This window comes from Callorhinus ursinus, unplaced genomic scaffold (assembly GCF_003265705.2).
Source record: "Callorhinus ursinus isolate GAN/ISIS: 27379988/994484 unplaced genomic scaffold, GSC_fseal_2.0 scaffold10, whole genome shotgun sequence".
NCBI classification, from domain to species: Eukaryota; Metazoa; Chordata; class Mammalia; order Carnivora; family Otariidae; genus Callorhinus; species Callorhinus ursinus.
The window spans coordinates 78525706-78551816 of record NW_027397072.1 but is presented as its reverse complement, the minus strand read 5'-3'; the positions used below and the strand labels follow the sequence as shown (position 1 = coordinate 78551816).

General features: G+C 47.1%; 1 protein-coding gene across 7 annotated transcripts in view; it reads left to right on the top strand.

The window, feature by feature from the left end:
* CRACDL (CRACD like) overlaps positions 1-23982 on the top strand; it is a 134673-nt gene extending 110691 nt beyond the window's left edge. For 6 of the 7 annotated variants that reach the window (XM_073897836.1, XM_073897831.1, XM_073897829.1 and 3 more), the window contains 4 exons: positions 788-2435; positions 20749-20921; positions 22161-22305; positions 23155-23982. In XM_073897836.1, the coding sequence (XP_073753937.1) occupies positions 788-2435; positions 20749-20921; positions 22161-22305; positions 23155-23297 (2109 nt within the window). In that variant the 3' untranslated portion in view covers positions 23298-23982. The remainder of the gene's footprint in view (positions 1-787; positions 2436-20748; positions 20922-22160; positions 22306-23154) is intronic. The other variant, XM_073897830.1, reaches the window with a different exon arrangement.
* Positions 23983-26111: the final 2129 nt, after the last annotated feature.

The following is a 26111-nucleotide window of genomic DNA, read 5'->3' as shown; positions in this document are numbered from 1 at the left end:
GCTCCCAGTTCTCCAAGTGCAAAAAGGAAATAGTCCTTCCTTACTGGGATGAATCAAGAGTAAATGAAATAATAGGCGTGGAGTGCAAAGCATGGCAGACACCTGGCTTATTTGATCCCCTTTGCTTCATTTTTTAGAGCAGTGTCCTGGTTTGGTAGCTCGGCCACTAGAGCCTTAAGCACTATTTACTTTAGGAGCATAGCCGCAAGACTGTTGAATCACAGATCTGTACCTCTGAAACAAAGAATACATTATATGTTAAAAAAAAAAAAAAAAAGAAGAAGATAGCAGGAGGGGAAGAATGAAGGGGGGGAAATCGGAGGGGGAGACGAACCATGAGAGACGGTGGACTCTGAGAAACAAACAGGGTTCTAGAGGGGAGGGGGGTGGGGGGATGGGTTAGCCTGGTGATGGGTATTAAAGAGGGCACGTTCTGCATGGAGCACTGGGGGTTATACGTAAACAATGAATCATGGGACGCTACATCAAAAACTAATGATGTAATGTATGGTGATTAACATAACATAATAAGAAAAATATGCATTCAAAAAAAAAGAGCATAGCGGCCACTGTTCTGCTGAACGCTGAACTTGTAAGGCAAGTTTCCAAATAGACCGGTAAGGGAAGGATTAAGAAGAGACACCATGTGTGAATGTCTGCTTAGGTGCCGGCTTTAGAGACACACTGCTTCCTTTAAACCATATTAAGCCTTGTACAAAATGGAAAGGTCATAGGCTTCCTAACATTCGACATAATGATGCTGTCTTTTGTCCTTTATTTCTCCAAGCGAGCACAGTCTGAATCCCTTAGTGATCTGATGGGTACCCCCGAGGAAGAGGAATACGATGAGAAGTCATTACCCAGAGTTGGCACAGAAGAGAGTCCTAGTTCTGCACAGCAGGATGTGGTACTGGACAGAAGCCCAGAGCCCCAGGGGCCAGCCACCATGCTGCAACCCGGGGGGCTGCGTGCTAGGCGGGCACGCCTGCAGCACTGCCCAGCCCTCAGTGCCAGTGCTGAGGAGGAGGAGGACAGCTTCCTTGGGGATAACCCCTCCAGCCGCGTGGCCACCCCCGAGGTCACTGACCCTGTGTCAGGCCCGGCTCCCTGCTCGGAGACCCTATCTCTGCCAGAAGGTTCCCCACACCATAATCCCAACAGTGAAAACCAGAGGGAGGAAGTGTCCCTGGAAAGCACATGTCCCCCAGCCAGGGAAACAGCTGATGAGGTGGTTTGCCCTTCTGGAGACGTGGAGATTCGGCTGTCTCCTTCCATCCCTGAGGAGGACACGACACCTCCTGAGACTGACCCTGCCACCACCTCGGAGACTCCCCCTGGTCCAGAGGGGCCAGACCAAAGTGTCCTGAAGGAAGTGGAGCTGACGCTGGAAGTGCCCGTGGAAGTGCCCGTGGCCGTGCCCGAGCCCGTGCCCGAGCCCGAGCCCGAGCCCGAGCCCGAGGGAGCAGGGAAGGGATCTCCCGAGGCCCCCACCCCAAGCCCCCTGGCCCCCAAGAGCTGCCTGAAGCACAAGGCCCCGGCGGTGAGCGCAAGCCCTGGCGCGCCGCCCGCCTGCGAGTCGCCTGCAGAGGAACGCACTTCCCGGCCCCTGGACGGAGAGGCCGCCTCCGCCGAGCAGCCCAGGGCCGAACCCGCGGAGCCCCCACAGGGGGGACCCGAGAGGCTGGCGCCGGAGCGGAAGGTGGAGCGGGGAGGCAGCGAGCTGCGGGCCGTGAAGTTCTCGGTGTCGTCGGGCCGGATGTGGCCGCGATCAGGCAGCGCCCGGGTGCTGGAGCACACCGGCCCCGTGGGCGCCTCGGCCGGCCGCCTGCCGCTTCTGAAGAGCAACCTGGTCTGGAGGAGCGAGGCGGCGCTCGACGACCTGCAGGCGCCCCCCGAGCCCCATGGCGGGAAACCCGCGACGGCTGGCAGCGGTTCTCGGGCCTCGGGGGACTCGGCGGCCGGGGCGGGCCGGACCCCCCGGGATGCCCCTGGAGACCCCTGCCCGGCCGCCCGCGAGCCGCCCTCAGGGGAGGACAGAAGACCCTTTCCCGTCAAGCTGCGCTCCACTTCTCTGTCCTTCAAGCACAGGGAGGTGTCCTCTGTCGAAGTCAGAGGAATAAAGAGATACAGTACTGAAATCCGGTTAGGAAAAGGGGGGCTGGCTTTGCTCCCCAAAGACGAGAAATGTCCGGTCGCGAAGGCCCCCTCCCCTCGAGGGGCACGGTCCCCGCACGAGCAGGGAAAGGGGAAGGCCCGGCCCTCGGAGCCGCTCAGCGCCAAGCCTCCCCTGCCCAGGAAGCCGCTGCTGCAGAGTCGCCCCCTGCCGCCCCCAGACACCGGTCCCAGTCCCGGGGAGCTGGCGAAGGCCGCGCCATCCCCGGACCCCAGACGGGAGAGCCGGATGGCCGAGACGCGGTCGCCGCACAGGGCAGCTGGTAAGAGCCGGAGTCGCCTGATGGGGAAGGGGCGGGACCGTGGGCAAATCCCACGTCCACGGAGTAGTCAGCACTTGGGGTGGAAACCTTGCAGGGGAACTGGGATTAAAAATCAGAATTTCTCCTGGTACCGCTAATACGATTGGTCAAGAGTTAGAAACTGAAGAAGGGGGAAACAAATAGCAGGACTTTATGGCGGTTCAGAGAAGTCAGGAAAATGAAAAACATCTTGCTGCATATTCCCTAAGAGGAGATGGGGATCACTCAGGGTATCACTCAGCTGCTTCTTTCATTTCTTCCCTCAGGAGCTCAGTGAATTCCAGAATCCTGGGATACGGGTACTCTGGTAGATGGAGGTACTCCTGGGTACTCCTGAATCTTCTGGCTCCTCTCTCACTTTAGTGTCCTTCTGACCTACCCCTCACCCCCAGGAGGAATTTTTTTTTTCTTGTTTAATAATCTGGCTCATGTGGCCCAGCCTCATGCAGGAAGCATCCCATTTATTGGAGTCACAAGCCTTTGTTAAAAGGGGAGCCCCCTCGGGGTGGGCGTTAATTTCCTGTCCCGAAAAAGAGATGTGTGAAGGTTGGGGTAGAATGTAAGAATCTTCTAAAGCAACTGTCCTTTAAAATGAGCAGAGACAAAATAGATGACCTTTCTATGTCTTTGACATTTGTCACTTTTTATTTTTAGTGTTTCAGATGAAACGAGAAATCTGTTGGAAGTGGGTATTTGTGGCAGAGTTAAAGAATAGTTCTTTTATCAATGGAAATCAGTGTGCCAGAAACAAAACTGTGCAAACGAGTTATGTGTGCATGTGATGAAGGCCCCAAGGAGAAGTTTTCCATGGCAAATTTTATTTGGAAAAAAAAAAACAACAAAACTTTCAGGATGTTTTAAGTGGCTACTCTAAGTCCGGAACTCCACGGAAACACTGCATTGTGAGACTGAGGAAGTAGAACCCCGCTCTCCTAGGGACCCCACACCCTGAAAAGAAGATGAAGTGCACACATATGAGGAAAAAATGAGCTCACAGAAAGCAATGTAAAGACAGGTTCAAAGAAATTCTTACCTTTTCTGCCTCCCTCCTGGGAAGTGAGTGAAAATGCGGTGTGTGTGTATATATGTATATACACATATAGTGCTTTAAGTTGTGAAGGTGACAGTTCTAGGCAGAAGTGCCAGGAACATGCCCTCAAAGAGCCCACATGCGTGGCCTTCCTGATCCACGGCCCCTTGACTCAGCGGTGGTTTTTTGCTATTGCTGTGGCCCTTACATTAGGATAGTCAGTGAGGGAGCCTTGGGAGAGGTTCAAGCTGGAGCTCATGATCCACTCTGCAAATCGCCAGTGAGGTTATTGAAGCTATTGTAGAGTGTTTCAGAAACCCATTGAGATATCAGGGGAGGAGGGGGTTTGCTCGGTGCAGATAAAACCCTGACATCAGCACCGTCCACGTTCATAGCCCGTTATTGAAAATGCCTCTCAGGGGCTTGCTGATTGAATGGAACTTAAACACAGGATACTTGGGTTCATGGTCAGAGCTGGAAAAGCAGCTTCCAGGGGCAATGCTTGACACGTTAATAATTTATAACTTCCTCAGCATAAGCTGTGAGAGTTGGAATTGTTCATTGTCAAATGCCTGGAATGGTCTATAAAGACCTTATCTTTTTTTCTTTAATTTATAAAATACAATATAGTATATATTAACAGCTTGACTTAAAAGTATAGCATAAAAGAATTGTCTTGTCCATTTGTTAACATTTTCTAAGCCACAGAAATAACTGATCCGGATGAATTCCAGGGTGAAAGAATCCAGGTTACTTTAGGGCGGGGGTAGTGATTTTCATTTCAGTGCAGAGAGAGGAAGGGAAGAATTACCCTCATTCTGCTTGAAACCGACTCTCCCAAAGTGTGGTTGGTATTTGAGGGGCAAATATCAGGACAGGCTGTGGCTGCTGCCTGGGACCTTGGAGTCTGGGGGATGCCTCATGTAGACCAGAGCAGAATCGCAGGGTCTTTGCTGTCAGATCCCATTAGTGAAAGCAGCCTCTGTGTATCCCCCAGACACTGGATCTGCTTGTGGTTTAATTCATTCTTATTATTTCTGTCATTCTCATTGCTCCCAAAATCTAGCCACTGGAAGCAATGAAATTCATATAAAACATACAGATAATAAAAGTTTTAATAACAGTATTATTCAGTTTTCCAGAAAGGCCTAATTACTGCTGTTTATTATCTTGTGGTAGCAGGCACTTTACCCAGAACTCCCAGATGGGCTGCCACCCCTGTACCCCTTTCAGGGGCATACACCATAAAGCTAGGTTACTGAGGTGTCGCAGATGGGACTCAAGCACTTTGTCCTCAGCACTCCTGCTTATCCTTCCTCCTCTCGTCCACATTCTGTCTTCTTTCTCTGAAGGCGTGGAAGAACCCTTCAGCGGGGGAGGCAGGGAGGATTCCCCAGTTGTTGCAGTAAACAGAGGAGCCCAGCTTTGCCAAGTGGGCTGGACCTCACAGGGCCAGTTGGGGTGGTTACCGCAAGGCCAGTACCATATTTGTGCTCATCAATGCAAAGGAGACCATTAATAGGAGGTGAATGGCTCAGGGTTACCAGCCTTGTTCATTTGTGCAGGACATTACCCCTCCTCCTGGTAGGCCAGTCCATATCGGAGTCTAAATGACAGGTCGGAAAGCACCCTCCTGAGCACAGGATGAGTTAGGCAGAAGAGTTAGAGATTCTCGTGTGGAAAAATGGTAAAATACACAAGGTATATAGAAAAAACCAGCCACTTAGGAGTCCGCTTTCTAGATATTGTCCCTGTTGGCCTTTACTTCTGGTCGTTCTTCTTTCTCTGTGTGTAATTTATATTTCATGTAGTTGTGGTCACATGTGGGATATTTTGGAGAATAGCTAGACAAATTGCCATTGTCACTTAGGGGCCTCATTTGATAATGAGCCTTAGCCTCCAGTCAAGCTCATTAGGTCCAGATGGGCTGGTGATAACAGTGGCACAGCCAGGTCTCTGAACCTCTTTCTGTAGTACTCACTCATTATGCATCCATTCTTGCAACAAATATTTCATGTATTTCTGCCATGCACACAGCACTGTGCCGTCTCCAAAAGGCAGTCAGGACAAACATGAGGACCTCCTCCTCAAGGAGCTTACCAGTCTGAGGAGGCAGGTGGCAGCTGGATGCCACAGGGGAGTGTAGGTAGATGCCCATCTTGTCTTTGGGTGTCGGGGGCATTTTCTGGAGGAAAGCAACTGTCACCTACTCTAATGATATAGTTACTTTAGATGTATTCAAGTTCATTTGAGTAGGGGGTCTTTTTTGGTATCATGCTAAAAAATATACAGATCATTGAACAGTGCAGGGCCTAAGGGCACTGGCCCCCTGTGCTGTCAAAAAATCCACATATAATCCCCAAAATTAACTACGAATAGCCTACTCTTGATCCTTTATTGATAACATGAACAGTTGATTAACATATATTTTGTGTTATATGTATTGTATACTGTATTCTTACTGTTAAGTAAGCTAACAAAAAGAAAATATTATTAAGAAAATCATAAGAGAAAATATGTTTACAGTACTGTACTCTATTTATCCAAAAAAATTCAAATACAAATGGATGCTAGCACTTCACACCTTTGTTGCTCAAGGGTCAACTGTGTTCATATATCTTGAATTCTTAAAGAAAACCAAGTCTGTTCATGCCTGTCTTTTTTTTTGGCCTGTCCTCCCCTTCACCATCCCTTCCTGACCAAGTATGGTCAACACTCTGGGCCTCTGTTTCTCCACCTTTCCTGTGCCCCTCAAACGGCGTATATTTTCTCATCCTTCGTTGCCTCCCAGTGCACCAGCCTCTCCTTGGTGCCCCCAGACAGAACACATCTCAGGTTGCCACCTGTTTCCTCAAATTCTCTCTTCCCTTGACCCCCTCAGCCATAGCAACCAGCCCCTGGCCATCTGTGGGCACAAATCTCAACATTCATAATTCAGTTTATCCACACCTCCCCCACCCCAGATCATTTTCCTTCTCAGTTCCCCCATCTATGCAGATAAGCTAGAGATCTCTGAGTCGTCAAAAAGATTTTAATATGGAAAATACTGAAAGGCCTAAAAATTATAGGGAAAAATCACCTTGTAATCCTGCTTTTCTGTAGTTACATAAAAAGGGACATGCCTTTCTGACCAAAATGGAGTAAACACACACCACCCTATCTCTCCCACTGATGAAATTTAAAACCCTGGACAAAATGCAAGAAGTGAATGTCGGGATTCTGAAAGGCAGGTAAGAATGGATGGGCTGGGTAGCGAGATCAGGACTCTGAAGACCTCCCTGCCCTACCACCGTGGTACCAACAACCCTTACAGGCCCCAGCTCTGTGATTCTCCAGTCCTGCTGCTCCTGCTCCCAGCCACCACCAGGCCCAGCTCCAGCTCCAGCTCCAAAGGACAGAGTTTGGATGGTCTTGGCCCTACTCCAGGTGAGCGCTAGCAGCTAAGCAGCAAGCTGCTGTATATGACAGTAGTCCCAGCAGGGTGGAGCTCCTTGGATTTTTCTCATCCCTGCGCCAGGCAAGTGCCAGCAGCAGACTGGAACCTCTTGTCCTGGTCGCTGTGGCAATGGCATCTTTTAGGGCAGAGCTTTTTTTAATCCTTCCAGTCCTACTCAGGTGAGCACCAGCAAAAAGGCACCCACCTCCACCCATAGCAGCACCTGAGGGTCAGAGCCCTTTAACTCTCTAGAGAGCACCCTGGCAGAGGTCTGGTAATGAAACTACAGCCCCTCCACAGCAGTGGCAACAGTGACAGGTGTGCTGGTGGTGGTCCCGCAGGCTTCTTTCTCTCGCCACTCTGCCCTGAGGGGCCCCAGTCACGAGAGCACACCGCAGTACAGAGGCTAAGCCCTGGTTTTCTAGCCAGAGAAACTTGGGGGTGGAAATCACAAAAAGGAAACACCTGAGGAAGGGTCCTTTACCTACGTGTATGAAGTGCAGGATTCTTCTCCAAGTTGCACCTGCATGAGACCAACTAGAATCAGCACAGCAAAACCTTTGAGAATTTTAACGGGACCGAGTCTCAACATAACACTCAAAATGTCTAGGATACAAACCAAAAGTGTCCAACATACAAAAGAATCGGGAGAACCTAAAAAATTCTCTAAGAAAAAAGCAATCCAACACACACCAACCTTGAGGTGATCCAAATGTTAGCATTATTAGACACTTTATTTATTTTTATTTTTAACAATAGTATTTATTTTTTAAAAAATGCAACAAACTCATGAGTTTATGGTTTTAAAAAAACTGCTTATTTTGTGCCCTCTTATGCTTGAATATAAAGCTCTCTGTGAATATTAGTAAGAGCCACTATGTGAAATTTATTATTAATCGTCTTTTTTTAGGCACAAAGCTTTGCTATATTCTGTTTTAGCAGCAGAAACTGGAGTTGAAGTTAGACAAAGACTTGAAAACAAGTACACCATTTTCTATGAAATAAGAGTGAGCACTCTTGAAATGAATGGAAAGATAGAAATTTTCTCTAAAGAAACAGAAGCTATTAAAAAAATACAGGCTTCTTAGAACAGAAAAACACAGTAACAGAAATAAAAGAGTCATTAGAAGAACTCAGTAGAATAGAGATCACAAATGAACCCATGAGCTTCAAGACAGATGAATAGGAAACATCTAGCCTGAGTGTGGAGAGGAAAAAAAAAAAAAGCCTCAGAGACCATTGGAACACTGTTAAAAAGTCTAACATTCATATCATAGGAATTCAGAAGGAGAAGAGAAAGATTTGAGCCGAAAAAAATATCTGAAGGAATAGTGACTGAAAACTTCCTAAATTTTTGAAAAACATGAATTTACAGATCCAAGGAGCTCAGGTGAATTATTTTTGCCTTTGTTTTTAAAAAGCCATATTTGCATGGGTTTATTTCATCTTCTCAACAAATGGTTCTGGAGCATGTGAACATCCGTAAGCAAAAATAGGAACCTTGACCTAAGTCTCACATCATGCACCAGGATTAACTCAAAAGGGGGCCAATGAGTTAAATATAAAGTGAGACTATAAAACTTTCAGGAACTTTTAGGAGAAAATCTTTGGAACATAGGACCAGGCAAAGAGTTCTTAGACTTGACATCAAAGCATGATCCATAAGAGGAAAAATTGATAAATTGGACTTCACCGGAATTAAAACTTTTGCTCTGCCAAAGACCCCATTAAGGGGATAAAAAGACAACCTACAGAATGGGAGAAAATATCTGCAAACCACATATCCGATAAAGGATTAGTATCTAAAATATATAAAGCATTTCCAAAAGTCAACAGTACAAAGCCAAAAAATACAGTTAGAAAATGGGCAGAATAAATGAGCAGATATTTCACCAGTGGGAATATACCAATGGCAAAGAATCATGTGAAAGGATGTTCAACATCATAAGCCGTTACAGAAACACCAATTAAGACAATACTGAGATATCATTACCTATTAGAATGGCTGAAATAAAAGAGCTAATCTGACCACATGCTGGGGAGGACGCAGAGCAACTGGAACTCTTATACATTGCTAGAGGAAATGCAAAACGGTGCAGTCACTTTGGAAAACAGGTTGGCGGCTTCTTAACAGAATTAAAAATACACTTACATTATGACATAGCAATTCCACATCTAAGTATTTATTCTAGATAGATGAAAACTTAGGTTCACACAAAAGCCTGTACATGAATGTTTATGGCAGCATTATTCATAGTCACCAAAAACTGGAGACACCCCAAATATCCTTCAGTCAGTCATTCAAATAATGGAATATTACTCAGCAATAAAAAAAAAGAATGAACTGTCAGTGCACATAATAATGTCTTAAGTACATATGCTAAGTGAAAGGAACCAGTCTTAAAAGATTACAAACTGTATTATTCCATTTATATGACATCTGGATGAGGCAAAAATATAGAGACAGAACAGATCAGTAGTTGTCAGGGGCTGGGGGTAGAGGTAGGGTCCCCCTACAAAAGGGTAGCATGAGAGAATTCTTTGGGGTGTTGACAATTTGTGTTTGTGACTTTTTACAAGAATCTAAGTGTGTTAAAACTCCTAGAACTGTATAACAAAAAAGATGAATTTTACTCTGTAAATTTTAGAATAATCGTTTAAATGGCACAAAAAAGTGACAGTCGCCTCTTCTCCACCCCTCTCTGAACCTCGGAAATCCCACCCACAGAAAGAACCACCACCAGCTCCTTCCTGTGCACTTTGCAGTCAGAGCTACATCAATATCAACATACAGATAGAGGCACATGAGTCTTTTTTTTTTCCCCACAAAAGTGTTATACGTATTGGCTCACAATTTGATACTTTTACTCCACAATAAGACATGGGCCTCTTTTCTGATGAGAATGAGTCACTCGATCTCATTCCTTTTAAGGGCTACAGAGTACACATGTCATATTTTATTTAACCATTCCCTACTTGAAGGGCATTCGGAGTGCATTGAGGGTTTTTTTTGGTTTTTGGGGTTTTTTTTGCTGCAATAACTATTCTTTTTTATTTCAATGGAATCACACTGTTGCTTCTCTAGGATAGATTCTTAAAAGTGGGCTTTCTGACTCAAGCTTCAGATTGCCCCCCGTACCAGTTTACACCTATTCTAACAGAATAGAGATTTTTCTCCTCCCTCTCATCAGCACGAGGTGTTGTCAGTCTTTTTTTTTTTTTTTCAATCCGATTGATGAAAATGTCCTCCTTGGTCAGCAGGTCCTGGCCATCCTAATGTGGAGTGTCTTTATCCTGCTCCCAGGTCAGCCCTCTTGGTCTTTAACCCGACGCCCACAGCACCTCCCTGCGACTCTCTCTTCCCCGGTCTGGGTCTAACCATGGAGCTTTCCTCTTTAAAACTCTCGATGCCTTCCCACTGTATACGGGAATAAAAGACGCCTGGGGAAGGCATTTAAGGCTTTGTAGATTCTGGCCGAGGTCAACATTTCTGCCTTCCTAAGTTCGCCGGCTACTCCTTCACTTCCTCTGACATCTCCAGCCCCACCCATGCCACCAGCTCCCCTCCCCACTCTGCACACACCCCTGCTTGCCCCGAGTGAACTCTGCATTCCTGAACTCGATCTTGAGCCCCCTGAGCACATCCACGGTTTTGTTTTTCTCTGTGGAGTGTCCGTGCCTGGGGTTCTCCTGACCTGCAGTGGGTGTACCCTGCCGTGGTTTGCAGGACACCAAGGGCAAGGCGTGGGGCTGGGTGGTAAGATTGAAGAGTGTGGATATAGAGGTTTTACTCGAAGGTCCAACCTTCAGGGGCTGTGGGGTTCTGAGCAAGTGACTTTCTTAACCTCTGAGTCTTCATTTCCTCCTTTGTAAAACAAGGTTATTAGTAATACACGGGGCAGCAAAAGCATTGAAACTACAAAATGTGCTGCAGTTTCAGCCATAATTTCCTAAGGACAGTCATAATTTCCTAAGGATGTACCAAAGTATCCTCATCAGAGCTGCATAGAACAGTATGTGGGAATGGGATTCTCTCTGTCCTGGTTTAAATCAGTGAAGACACCAACATGGGAAGACGAGACCCCAGAAGAGTGTGTGTGTGGAATATTGCAGAATAGAGACTGTTTCTCAACCCCCATCAGCACTAGGTGTTGTCAGTCTGTCTTTTTTTTTTTTCAATCCAACGGATGAAAATGTCCTCTTTGATCAACAGGTCCTGGCCATCCAAATGTGGATACCAGGAAGGTATGAGAATCTTCTGGTTCCCATCTGGGGCAGGGTAATGGACCATAGATCAGGGTCGTGTTCTGCTTTGCTCTCTCTAAAACCTGGCAGCCCAGCAGTCAGGTTCCTACAAAGGTGCAGCCCACTCCCTAGGGTGTGGAGGGTCAATGCCACCCACCATCCGTCTACCACACTGATGCCGCTTTGAGTGCATGAAGCACTTTTCTCCAGGGCAGTCGTAAACCTCGTGTGGGGACTGAAGCCCCCTGTGTGCTTAGCCCAGGGCCCAGTACAGTGGGAGAGAAGTGGGCTTGAAGAGGGAAGGCAGCATCTTCATGACAGAAGCGGGTGAGTATCCCAGGCAGAGAGTGCCAAAAACCTGAGGGGTGAGGCCAGAGTTGAGGATTGCAGGGACACCAGCAGGATAGCCCTGGGAGTGGACATCCAGACACAAGGCAGGGGGCACTGGCTGATTTCAGGGAGCGTTCGCCAGATCCTGGAACAGGGGCATCAGCCCAGCCCAGGAATTGGACCACCTGGTCAGTTGGGCACTCTGTGTCAGCCAGAAGGCATCGTGGGCTCTGCAAGGCTCCCTCAAGCCGGAAGCTTGGAGCAGCACTGAGATCATTGGTTCCTAGTGCTGGCCGCAAATCGGGGTCATCACCCCCACGGGCTCAGGTAGATGGGTGCAGGGGGAGCCCAGACGATGGGAGTGTTAAAGGCTCCGCAGGTGATCCTAACGTGAGGCCAATGTGGAGAACGCCTGTTCCAGGGCAGTGCTTCTCAAACTTACAGATGTCTGTGAATCTCCTTTAAATGAAGATTCTGATTCTGATGAGGACAGTACTGCTGGTCTACAGATCAACATTTGAGTAGCAGGCATCCATCTGTGTTAACTAACATGGAACCGTTAGCCTCATGTGGCTGTTTGTTTATTTATTTATTTATTTATTTTAAGTAAACTCAATGTGGGGCTGGAACTCAGGACTCCAAGATCAGTTGCACGCTTTACCGACTTGAGCCAGCCAGGCACCCCACATGTGGCTGTTTAAATGTAAACTTGAATTAAAATTAAATTTGAAAAAATCAGTTTCTCAGTCACACTGGCCACATCTCAAGGACTCAGCAGCCCTGTATCTTATGACTAGCTGGCAGCACAGAGAGCATTTCCACCACTGCAGAAAGTTCTATTAGATGGCACTGTTATGGGGCAAGTAGCGGCTTCCGTCTGACACCCTGTAAGAGCTGTGCACCTCACCTGTTTGTCTGTGTGTCTGTCTCCCGCACTGTATCAGCTTCCCAAAGTCAGGGTCTGCAGTGGATTTACCACCACTTAACACTCAGTATACAGGTAGATAATGACAATAATAGTTAATGTATATTAGGCACTCACTAAGTGCCAAAAATCATTAAATGCTTTACATTTTAATTTCCAACAATAATCCTATTTTATAAATGGGAAAGCTGGAACGCAGCGTAAAGCGAAAGAACTTGCCCAAAGGAACATAGCACGTGACCTGGGGAGGGGAGTTTGGTGCCATGTAGACGTCCTCTGCAGCCAGATGTTCTTCACTGTTCTGTCGTTCTGTGGTGGTTCTCCATTGGGGGCAATGTTGTCCCCCAGCAGACATTTGGCAGTGTCTGGAGACCTACTTGATTGTCACAACTGTGGTGGGAGGGAGACGCTACCAGCATCTAGTGCGAGGGGTTAAACGTATCACAGTACACAGGACAGCCCCCAACGCCAAAGAATCATCCAGTCCCAAGTCTCAATAGTGCCAAGGCTGAGTAACTATTGTTTGCCACTCAATGAATAAGTTATCATGGGGAGAGAATGGTGTATAGGAAAAAGGGGGGTGGGTCCTTTGATGTAGTGAATGGAGAGTAAAGACAAAGCCTGTGTTCAAATCCCAGCCTTGTTACATATCAGCCATGTGATCCTGGACAAGTCCTTTACTCCATGAGATTCTGTGCTCCTGTCTCTGAAATGGGGGGTTGAAAAGGTTCTTACAGGGAGGTTTGTGAGGATCATTAGGAATATGACACTGCTCTGAAAATCAAGACTGAATAAACCTTAGCCGTGAACATTTCTTAGGTGGGGAGAGATTTCCCTACCTGTCCGGGGGTAGCGAGGGAGGGCCAAGGGATAACAGAGGAAGGAAAATCTAAGCCCTGTGGACAAGGGTCATCCCTGAAACTAATCACTTGTTCTCCAGTGGCCACTTGAGACAGATCTTGCAGAATTCCAGCTGTCCCTAGAGAGCCACAAAGAATCCAAGGTGGGGTGTTTGTGTCCATGCTGAATTATAAGAGAGTGCCATGTAATAGAGTTTCGCTACTTTTTCTCCTTCGTCTGTGGTAGCTCAAAATTATTTTCAGATCAATAGTGTCTCTCCGTCCCCAGTTACATTATCTGGCAGGTAATGGAGAGCTGTCTCCATGCCCAGAGATGGACTTTGGTCACTGCCTTCTGCTGAGAGGCTGTTTTAATTGCACGGTGGCAGGTGAGCAAATGGACTTCGAGTCCAAGCTTGTTTATCACAACTCTATGTCCTCGAGCCTGTCTCCAGCTTCTGGGGTCTGCACTTTGAGATGAGGAGATCGGGCTGGACAGCTTGGGGATGTCTGCTAGGCTTGCCCTGAGGAGCGCTGGGCAGCTGTACCTGAAGCTAAGCCAAGAGTGTGACAAAGCCTCTGATGCCTGGGGTGCCCCCAGTAAATGTGCCTGCACATGACCAGTTTCCCGACCTCACACATCCAAATGCACATGTGATTCGTGCATTGCTATTTGTTTATAAATGCTTTTTCACAGATTTCTCACCTAGGAGCAACAGAGTCCTAAAGCAGTTATAGCTTATGCTATGAAAACAAGAAAGAAGGCAAAGCAGGCCCCAGGCCCCCACTGGGGAAAAGACTCACATAAATTGCCACCTTGGAGGCCTGCATAAACCCCTGCCCTTGGACAAGGACTGACCACTCCCCTGCTGAGGAACATGCTGTGTTATCAGACCCTCGTAAATGCTGACCTTGGGAAGCCTCTGACTCCATCGGCCCTTTGCCCAGGCCTGCATCACTTATAAAACCGTGGCGCCCTGAGAGCGGTATCGTTTGACGGAGTGTGCCCCGCGTGGGTGAACAAGCGGGACATGCTCCCTGGAGACTGTCCATGAAACCAGGAAAAAGGGCACAGTCTTGGCCCTCACAGGCTCTCACCTCTTATGATCCAAACAAGCTACCAGGACTGTTTAAAAACAACAGTGGCATTTTTTTTTTCCTGTTAACGTGGGTTTGAAGATTGTGAGAGAGGAAATCTGTAGGTCTGAGGGTGGGTCTTAGGAGCTGGGGTGAGGAGGAGACCCCAGCAGTGTCTCCTGACCTGGGAGTAGGGAAAAGCCATAAGGACAGTTTGGCCCTGGTGGCCAGGAAAGAGGCTCCCAGACACAGTTGTTGTCCTCGAGAGCACCATTTTGCCATCAGGCTGTGAAGTGACTGTTTAGAGAGGTATGTCCTCTGCCCCTGCTGACCCATGAAGTCTCATTTCGGGGAGGAAATGGAGGAGGAGGGATTCAGGATAAACCTTCAGAGGATGGAGCAGGAGGGCGATGGGCTGGCTGAGGGGGGACAGCAGTAGGAAAGGCGAGTGATCCAAGGACCTCCTGGTATTTTGAGGGCTGAGGGGATGTGAAGAGGATGGGAAGGTTCTGCTGACGAGGGAGGGGACATCCTTGGGAGAACCCCGGCCCCCTTCGGCAGTAGCCTTGCCTAATTGCGGGGTGGAAACAGCTCCGTGGTGCACACTTGCCTCGTTTCTGTATCTGGACAGGGAGCTGGACTTTTCCTCCTTGCTATCCAAGCACCAAGTGAGTCCTGATTATCCCAGAGTAGTTTTTGTGGGTTGTTTTGTTTGTTTTTTACTAAGAATGATACACGTGCAAAGAAAGGCACAGGTCATATGTGTGCAGCTTCATGAATTTTCACACACCGAACACACCAGACAAGAAACAGAAGGAGACCAGTGCCCCAGAGGCCCCTCGTGCCTCCTGCCAGCGGGCTCTGGGATTCATTCCTGGACCATGGACCATGTGTTAGCTGTGGAAGGATCCCTCTATTCCTAATTGCTCTTTCAGAAGAGCCTGTATGCAGGGCCCTGGAGAGAGGTGTTGGATTAGAAACAGCCTTCCTGTCTGTAGACTCAGCACTTGCCACGGCCTGGTGCCTTGTGGGCACTCATCAGGTACAGTTGATTCTCATTATTTAGAGTAGTTATGCTCCATAAAGTTGCTGTGAATACTGAATTAGCGAATACCGAACCACTGCTCCTAGAAGAAATAGAGTAGAAATCAGAGTTAGTGAGCCTCTGATTCCATTTCGTCAACTGATCAGCATATAACCTTGTTTTATGCGTGTTTCTGTTTAAAGACACCGTATTGTATGTATTAGTGATTAATTACCATCCAGCTCACAGCCAACAAAACTGAAACTCAGGCCTGAATGAAGTTCATCTGACAAATGTATTTCCTCCGTGAGGTACCTCACAGTCTTCTTGTGCTCAGGAACACTGGACAGCACTTTAGCAGTAGATGGGGCTATTTTAGACAGTAAAATCCCCCAAAAGAACCCCCCAAAATGCAAAAAAAATGTGGCACTAAGTTTACCGCAAAAAGGACATTTGTTTACAGTATGAAAGCAGAAGCAGGAAAGAAACTGAGAGTCCCCTTGTTCGACATCAGCTGGGACCGTGCTCGTCCAGATACTGAAACTTTTCACTGCTCTGCATATGTCTGCCGATGCCCGTGAAGGCTCACAAGAACCGGTCTGGGCATTACAAATACATTTTAGTGAGTAGGGGAATTCACAAATACGGAATCCACAAACAGGGAGGACTGACTGTATGGGTTGAATGAGGAGAGGGAGGAATGGCAGTTAGTTTAATTTGGAGGTAGAAGTAGAGCACACCCCCATCGCACATCATTCAAAACAGGAGCTTGCTCTGTGAAAAGCCCTTACTCCCCAAACGCTCAGCACAGTTTTGAGACAGTTTGCTCACATGAGAATTAAAAGCCCAAGTTCTGTAAGATCACCCAGCCTCACTCATGGACAGCACTGGTGAGGAGCGACTGCAGACTTTGCCAGCATGTATTGATCAGGCACTGTCTGTGTAAGCTGAGACTGACAATCGATCAATAAATACTTTTTAAAAAAACCCCAAACCCTCACCTTTCATATAGGAAACCTGGCATAAACCCTTAGCATAGGTGAGGCCTCACGTGTCCCCAGAGTCCAGGATCCCACCCCCACTCCACCAGGCCCCTTTGTGTTGACACACCTCATCGCCCCCATGTAACCCAGGGCCGCGGCAGAGGACCTGGAGGGGAGACAGAAACGGAGGATGTTTGCTGTTATTGGAGCACCTAGGCACTGTTCTGGCTCTGGCTAGTTGTGACAGATGTTAATGATGCATGCACTTTAGATCATGTGTAAACTCAGGCCTCTCCTTCCACAAAGAGTGTTTTGAAAAGCTGGGAATGAGCCGTTGATACGTATTTTTAAGATGACAGCATAATGGAAAAAGATTCTTAGGAGCGCGCCAAAGTGTTAGCACGGTTTTCCTGGGTTATTGGTTTACGGAAAACTTTCTTCTCCTTTTTTATACTTTTATCTGCCTTCTGAATTTGTACAATGTGTGTGTGTACTTTTATAAACAAGGAAGACATTTGTGAAAGGAGAAAGATTCTTAAAAATTGCGGCTTCAAAAATGGCAGCATATGCTAAATCCCGCTGTCCTGCTGTGTGTTAGCTTAGGGCAGAGATTTGCTTTATTTTTCTCACCCAAAGAGCAGGAAACCCTGGTAGTTTACACTGTACAGCTCATTGCCTCTCACTCAGAAGATAGCCTTCATGACAGCTCCCAGCTTCCAGACTCAACAGCTGTGTCCTGCCTGTCACATGGGGTGTAGACCACTGTTGGAGTCCCAGCCTCATCCCCTCAGTGGGTCATTACAGAAATCTTTCTGAATGAAAGAAACTGTACCCAAGGCCAAATTGTAATAAGCACCAAAAAGAAAAAGAAAAAAAAAAATCACTGACCAGTAAGTCAAAATGAGGTGAGAAGAGTCATCTGCCTCATAGAGGGCCAGTTGACTATCTCTAGAAATGGTGTAACATTGAGGATTTTGTGAATGGTTAATTTTAAGTCTTGTATACAAATAGCTTGGTCAAAATGCTAAACGTGGGTCCAAAAGCTGTGTGGTTTTCTTCCCCATTGTATTTAGAGTTGGGGCGGGGCGGGGGGGGCATGGGTATTTTCAGAGTGATATATATAGTAGGCTCCCAGGAAGATGGATGAAAATTGGGCTGCCATCTTGGGCAGTGTGTACTTGCCTCAGAGTCTGCCTGCCAGCTGGCGGTCCACAATACATAGCATCTACAAGAAGGAATAGAGTGCTTGCTATTCTAGAGAGTGTAGCTTCGGTGAGCACTGCGTTGCTTGGGCCAGGCTCCTCCATGACACAGACCGCATGGCTTTGTCCACCCTCCCCAGCCCATGAGGGACAAGGCAACTGTCCTTACAGTGTGGTTCATGAGGAGACAAGGACACGCACAGCATCAGGATGTAGTCCATGAACCATCATGGACCGTGTCCTTGGCAACCAAGAGTCAGCCTTGCCGCCTGGCCCAGCAAAAGGCTGGGAGACAATCCAGTGCTTGCTTTGGGTTTGTTTTGTTTTATTTTGTTTTGTTTTGTCACAGGAGAGGACACTGGCAAATGGCTTACTGGCCTCCATCATGTCCTGGCTAGGATGTGACCAAAGTCTGCATCTCTCCTCAAGTGGGAATAACAACAACAGAATAACAGCAGTACCCTTTGCGGGGGCAGCTCGCACTCTTTAGCTCACTCGGTGCCAGACACTGTGCTAAGTCCTTCCCGTGGGTGATCCCATTACATCTTCACAATCACGTAGGAGGCGTAGATAGTGGATGATCTCGTTCAATCTTCAGTCACATTAGGAGAGGTACACACTGCTCCTTTCCTCATTTTACACTGAAATTGAGTCACAGAGAGGTTCTGGAATTTGCCCAAAAGCACCTTGCTAGCCTGAGGCCTTCTTCTAGACATGGAGGCCCCAGGACCACATCAGTAGCTGCTCTGTTTCCTGGCCCCAGGGAGGAAGCAGTCCTCATTACCACAGCCTATTGAACTAACCCTCAAGAACGAGAGCTCTTGGAAATGAATGCTTGAACAATAAATATACTTTTCAAATTAAACCCTTGAAGTGGGAAAGCATGTTAAGAAGAAGGAATCTGGAGAAAAACTAATGTATAAACTCCTCATACCCTCCCTCTTTGACAGAATCATATCCTCAAAATAACAACAACAAATTATTTTCCCCTACCAAAAGTTGCCCTCCTATGAAATTAGGTTATCTAGGGCAAGCTTTGTGGCTGTCACAGCTTCCTGCATCTAGAGCATTCCGTCTCCCAGAAATTTTACTCTACTTATGCTGTACAGCAGGTCAAGTCTGCTGCCTTTCATTCCAGGCGAGATGTGTTTGGGGGAGTCCCTCTCTTTCAGGCTCTCAGTTGAGGAGATCACACAGATACAGACATGAATTGGTGGTTTCCTGTGCGTGAGAAACGTTCCTGGGCTGTTTATTGCTGTCCCGGGCATACCTGACAGCTTGCAAAACCTGTTGGCATTTGGGGAAGAGAAATTGAGATGTCAAAGCCCTTTAGCCAAATCCCCAGAAGATTAAGGTCGTCTGTGTGTTGAGGCAGAAAGAAGAAAACAAAGGAGTGTTTTCAGCTCCTTTTAATCTGCTGCCACATCTATATTATCCTGGGAGTAATGAGATTTTGAACATGTCTAATCTCAGAAGCTGTTTTATGGTTGACCCTTGACCCTGAATATTCAGCTGTAGAGCCACAGCATGCTGTGGGGGTTTGGCGTCTGAAACCCGCCTTATCCCGCACGGTACGTGGGTCTTCATTCCCTCCTCCTCCTTTTCCTTGTGGGATATGGCACATGTGCCCTCCCCAACCCTTGCTCCTGCTGCAGTGCCAACTGCGGACCAGAGTGGCCACCTGGGCGTTCTGCCCCAGAGCAGAATGCAGTCTCAGCCCGCTGCTCTGCCTGGGCTGACCTGGGACAGGCCCTGACTGTGGGTTACATGAGGCTCCAGGTGGAATCGCAGGCCTCTCTGAACCATGGTAGGATGGTAGGATGCTTAGTGGCTTTTCTCCATCCTTCCCGGTGTCTGGAATGTGCCCCACCCCTCCTGTGCCCTCCACCCATGAGGCTGGCCCTGGACCATCCTGTGAAAGGGTCATCACTAGGGGTTCCCTGGAGACCAGCGAGGTGGAGGCCTCAGGGAGCAGCCGGGAGAGCGAGAGCCATTCTCAGCTGTCCAGGCCAGGGAGAGGTCAGTGTGTGAAGCCAGAGGCCCTTCCCAGCTCTGACACGAGACTGAAGCTTGTGGAGCCCTGGCTTCCGTCCCCCGCCCCTCCTTGGTGAGCTGGGGACGGAGAGAAAAAGACTGCAGGCTGAACCAGAGGCAGGAACAAGAACAGAGAGAGTAACGTCCTATGACAGCCGAGCAAGGGGTGGTGTATGCCAGGCCACCAAGAACAACGGCACTAACTCATCCCAGACGTCTGCATGCGTTGCAGGACATGGACCTTGCCTCCCCTTGCTGACTGGGATGTCAAAGGGAAAGTGGGAAGGGGCCAGGGGCCAGGCATATGGGGAGGGACTTGTGTCTGTGTTTTGTGTGGTGGCAGGCAGACATTCAGAGAGGCAGGCTCGTGGAGAACCTTTGGATTCAGCGTACTTTCGATATACCTATGAGAAGCCACTAAGCCATAGGTTTCCTTGAAGTAGGCTTGCTGCTTTCTTCTGTGCCTGAAGGTAGTAAATTTTCATCATAGAAAATACAAAAATACAGAAGAGTTGAAAAGAGGGACAGCAACCCATGGCGTTCCCTTCCAAAGATAAGCGTTGTGGACACAGAAGAAGATTCAACAAAACCTTGTGGTTTTGAAGGCACTGTTTCTCGTCTCTCTAGAACATTAAGGAAAACAACTGTGGCTAGTTTTGGTGTCACTGTCTGCAAAAGGAAGGTTATGCTTACAAGTTTTTTAAAAAAAGAATAACAGTGTGTCTACAAAACTGCCAAGCAAATTAGGAATCAGGTAGTATTCCCCCTAGTAGTATTCCACTAGCCCCCAAATGACGGGCTTATATGAAAGAAATCTTACCTATTTATGTGCTTGCTCTTATCTCATTCCAGAAAGTATTCTGTGGGAGGAAGGTGGCTTTAAAATGTGTGGGTAGGAACAGCTGCATTTAATATTTTGTGGCTCAGACTAGAGGAGCATCATCTCTTTGATGCATCCTTAGATGAGAAAACCAAGTCCCCTAAAGAAAAGTAATAGTCTTGCCAGAAAGGCTCCCAGGCCCTCTTTCCTCCTCCCTCACCCACCCGGCCTCCTGCCCCTCTGTGCGGTGTTCTTTGTGTGGGGGAAGCCCAAGGTGAGACTGGACAGGGGCTGGGAGGTTTTGCATAACCTTGTGTCTTTACCCACAGAGAAGGGTCCCCCTCCTGCAGCCGAGGGCCAGCCTGCACCACCCTGGATCACCATCGCTCGGCAGAAGCGACGAGGGACCTCGGACCAGCCCCCAAACCAGGAAGACAAGCCCGGGGCCCGCACCATGAAGTCTGAAATAGGAAAGCAAGCCAAGGCGTCCGAGAGAGCCCAGGTGCTTAGAGCAAACGCTTTCTGTCTCTGTGGGTCCCAGAGGGACCAGCCCGCTAGAGCTGGGGCCCTGCACCCCACGCATCCTGCATGGTTATCACAGGGACGCTTGCCTGTGGTGTTTGCTGATGTCTGCCCTCTCTCTGTGCCGGGCCGCTGGAAGTGGGTGGATTGCTCAGGCATTGAGATAGCTCTCTGCTGCCTGCCTCCTAGGCAGCATGGCTCAGCATCTGGAGAAATGGAACGGGATTAAAATAACTTCTCAGTTAGCAGCGTGGTGACCATGTCCGCAGCCCCATCTCAGCTCGTTGCGCCACGTGGACGAGCCCTACGTTTGCTGCGGGGCTGGCTGCCTGCTGGGGCTCCTTCTTCCTCACCGCGGGCTGTGGGGCCGGGACCTGGGGGTTTCACTTTGCACTCTGGGCTGAAACAGTGTTTTCACACCCAAGCAACTGTGCTTGGAAGCAGGATGAGACCCACAGCTTTTGTATTCCCCCTAATAGCCACCACGATAAACCCATACGCATGTTTCAGTGGTGTGAGGAAACAAGCCTGAGCCTGCAGTAGGACCTGCATCCCTTCATTTGGACCCAAACCTCCATCACATCTACCCTTGAAAACCTTCCTGCAGGCTGAGGGAATTTATAAAGCAAATATTAACCAGTCATCTTGGTTTGGGGCATCCATGTTCATACCAGGTATCCTGAAAAATCCCAAAACTATTTCCAAACACAGTTCGCTTTGACTTTTAAATGGAGTCCCTGCCATCCAACATGTGGGGCTGAGGCCCGGTGTGGGGACAGGCAGATGCGTGTGTGGGCTGAGTCCAAGGCCCCATGCTAGCCAGAGTCTGCCATTCTGAAGGCCCCTCTCAGCAAGGGCACAAAGCAGAGCTCTGCCAAGAAGGAACCAGTGGCACGACTCATCTTTGTACAGAAATGCCATAGCCTATTGCCTTTGGTTATGTTTGCCCCCTGTGAGAATCTCAGGTCACCAAACAGCATGTGTGTCTCTCTTGTGTCTTTTTTTTTTTTTTTAAGATTTTATTTATTTATTTGACAGAGAGAGATACAGCGAGGGAGGGAACACAAGCAGGGAGAGTGGGAGAGGGAGAAGCACGCTTTCCGCTGAGCAGGGACCCCGATGTGGGGCTCGATCCCAGGACCCTGGGATCATGACCTGAGCGGAAGGCAGATGCTTAACGACTGAGCCACTCAGGCGCCCCTCTCTTGTGTCTTAATAGGAGCCCATGAAGCAAGCCGACTTCGTCCGCAGCAAGTCTTTCCTGGTGGCTCCTGCCAGGCCCGCTGTGGACCGGAGGCAGGGGACAAAGCTCTGCCTCCAGGAGGGGCTGCAAAGAGGAATCTCGTTGTCCCATCAGAACTTGGGTATGAAGCCTGCAAGCAGTACCAAACACTTTGAAATACGTTTCCGGGATTGGTCCTGCTTTTTTTGGTTTTCTTTTCTTTTTCCAAATTACTTTGCCACATTGATTTTTTAAACAGCTTTTACTGACACGTCGTTTAGGTGCCATAAAACTCACTGGTTTTAAGTGTACAACTCATCAAGTATATATTGACAGTGAGAATATATTTACCAACTTGTACAACCGTCACAATCCAATTTTAGAACACTTCCCTCACCCTGAAAAAAAAAAAACCTCATGCCCATTTACAGTCATTCAGTGTTCATGACCCCAGGGCTAGGCAACCACTAATCTACTTTGTCTCCATATTACTTGTCTTTTGGGGACATTTCTCATAAATGGAGTCATAAAATATGTGTTCTTTTGTATCTGGCTTCTTTGACCAAGCATATTGTTTTCGAGATTCATCTCTGTTGCCATATGCATCAGTATTTTTAAATTTATTTTTCACTGTGGTAAAATTCATAAAACAAAATTTGCCATCCTAGCCATTCTTCAGTATACAGTTTGGCAATGTTAAGAATATTCACACTGTGGTGCAAACCAATCTCCAGAGTTCCCGCAGTTTTATTCTGGAAGTTTCTCTCGCCTCACTGCGTTGCTGGAACTGTTTTTGAGCCTGCTGTTCTGAAGTCTTTTTAGTACATAAATTATTCTATGCCTAAATCTTCTTTACATGTTTAAGCATTAATGGATTTTATGTTTGAGACCACAGTTAAGACCTTGACGTATATTTTAAAGAAACACAAGAGGCTTAAGTGGAAATCCAAACTCATTTCTCATGTTTCTGTTTGTTTTGTCTTCTTTCCAGCAGCTCAGTCTGCAGTGATGACGGAGAAAGAATTGCATCAGCTGAAGAGAGCCAGTTATGCCAGTGCAGATCAGCCATCCTGGATGGAACTTGCCAGAAAGAAATCGCAAGCTTGGAGTGACATGCCCCAAATTATAAAATAGGCTGACAGCCTGCTGCTAAAGAATGTCCACTACCTTGACTGGTCACTGAGTCAAAAACTGCCAGTAAATCAAGGCAAACAAACTGTGAAACTGAAGAGTGATTTTATCATCAAGTTAGGGGAGAACGAGCTTGGGGAAGAGGAGGGAACCAGGCCAACAAAGACAGACACACAGCCACAATCCTGGGCCCGAGGTGCCCTAAAACAAGAACACCATTGAAAAGGGCCAGGAACAAGGTCTTGTGCCCAAAGGTATGAATGTGAGTCTTTGAGAATTCCCTTGATAAAGAGGGCTCGGGCAGGAAGAGAGTGGTAGTGAACCATGAATGCCGAAGTCAGGAGCACCTGCAAGGTCCGAGGAGAAGGTCTTCCAGGAGAACATGTGTCTCTGCTTCCACCCGAGATCAACCTGTGTTTCCGGTTCTCGTCTTGCCTGTGGATCCCGTCTTCTTTCATGTTTACTATTAGGCATGACATTTTTGGTAAAACAGGGATGCCATTTCCAAGAGCAGCTATAAAACCATCTTCCTGAAGATAGTCACTCTAAGAACGAGTGGATGGAACATAGCCGGGTTCATCAATTCACAGACTGTTTCCAAAAATAATTTTTAGACTTTTCCACAAGGCATCTGTGTCCTTAACCATTGCACAATGCATTGCCTGTTCAATAAAAGGTTTCAAACATGCCTCTGTCATGTGTGTAAATGTTCTTTCTACTGACACTTGGAGAATGTCCTCCAGCAATGAGTGAAATGCAGTGTATAGAGTCAATGTGTGCGTGTGTGTGTGTGTATAAAACTCAGAATCTCAATTGGGTTGATTTGGAGTTTTTTGAGATTCTTTTTTCCAATAAAATTTCAGTGTTTATTTTTGGAAATCAGAAGATAATGTAGGTTTTTTTTTCTGTTTCCATCTACTTGGGGCAACATCTTAAAAACATAAAATTTCTAAAAAGTTGTAATTCTTTAGCATCAAATTAATCTAACCTGCACATTTCTGTTGAAAACTAGGTTATCAGCATATTAGCCAGGATGACCCATGAATGTAGAATGTGGAGAAACCAGCAGAGGAAGAGCGTATATTTAGGATCTCAGAATTGTGTCTCAGTTATATAATACCTCTATTTTTAAAAATATTTCCAATTTGTTCCATTGAATAAGCTAATCTTCATAGGAATATGTACAGCTGGGAGCATGTAGCCACCAAAATCAGTAAACCTTTATAGATACTATAATTTGATTTTATATACCCTGAGTTCTACTTTTATTGTATTTTCTATCCTCATGAATAATTATTTTTCTAGCTGTTAGAACTACATTTGATCTTGATGAACTAGAATTTGACCAAGCCTGCCTTTATTGAAAAAGTCCCTGGATAACTCTTTTTTTCCTAACCAGATTGATTTATTAATTTCATTCTCTTAGAGAACGTCAATACCGAATGCCATGGTAAATGTGCTCTAAACAAGAACTCAATCTGTCTAGAATTGCTCCAACAGCTTAGACATAAATAATTTTAACTAGAAAAAAAATTCTGTTGGCTATTACTACCCCAAACCACCATTCCCTATTAGTAGAACATTTCAGATGAACAGTTTTGAGGCAGTAGATTTGACTGTAAGATCGAAAGTACTTGGTTCAGTTTATTCAAATAGAGGTTGGTATTCTCTGTGTGTTTCAGGACTTGGTTTCATGCTGTCTGGCATCTGGCAAGTTAGAAGAGTATAGATTTTTAAGACACCGGGAGAATTCACGGGGTAGGTGGCCCTGTATCTACCACCCCCGTGCATGAAGGTTGTGATCCTCTGCCGTCACAAGAGAAGCTGAGACAGTGGCCAAAATTTGAAGATGCTGAATGAAGTCTAGAATGGCAGTGGAGATGGTCCGAGTCTGCAGGGAATTGCCATGGCTGGTTTTCCTGAGAAGAAAGAGGGAATGATTATTGAGTGCCTTCTGTGTACCAGGCCCTGCTCTTAGTGCGTCATATGTATTACCCTAATTCTCTCCACAATCCTTGGGGAGTAAGCTTATCTCCACTTTGCCGATGAGGAAACTGAGGCACATTAAGGTTAAGGTCACCTGTCCAAGATTTCACAACAGGTGAGCACCTACCTGGTAATTGACTCCAGCCTTTCAACACTACCCTTCAGGGACGGCCCCATTTTTTAAAAAAGCATTAGTATGGAGGTCAATCTGTGTCCTCGAAAATATAATATAGACAAGGAAGCCCTGAATTTGACCTTAAGGGCTTTTATGTGGCTATAGCTGAATGTTTGTGTCTCCCCAAAATTCACGTTAAATCCTAATACCCAGTGTGATGATATCAGGTGGTGGAGCCTTTTGGAAGGTGATTAAGTCTTAAGAGTGGATCCTTCATGAGTGGTATTAGTGCCCTGATAAGAGTTCCCAGAGATCTCCTTGCTCTTTCCAGTATATGAGGACACAGCAATAAGATGGCTCTCTGTGAACCAAGAAGAGGGCCCTCATCAGACACTGGATCTGCCAGTGTCTTGATCTTGGACTTCCCAGCCTCCATCCAGAACAGTGAGAAAGAAATGTTTGTTGTTTATAAACTATCCAGTTTATGGCAGCCCTAACAGACTAAGACAGGTATCCTAGAGACAAGCATGATGCTCCCTGGGTGACTACATTCACACTTACCTTCAGTTCCCAAGAAGGACTGGAGAAAGTATGAGGGTTCTTTTGTAATTTTTAATCATGAGTACCTACACGAACTATGAGATGTTTTCATTCATTCTTTCATTCAGTTGACAGTTCCGGGCAGGCGCTTGACCAGGGTACACTGGTGAGCAAAT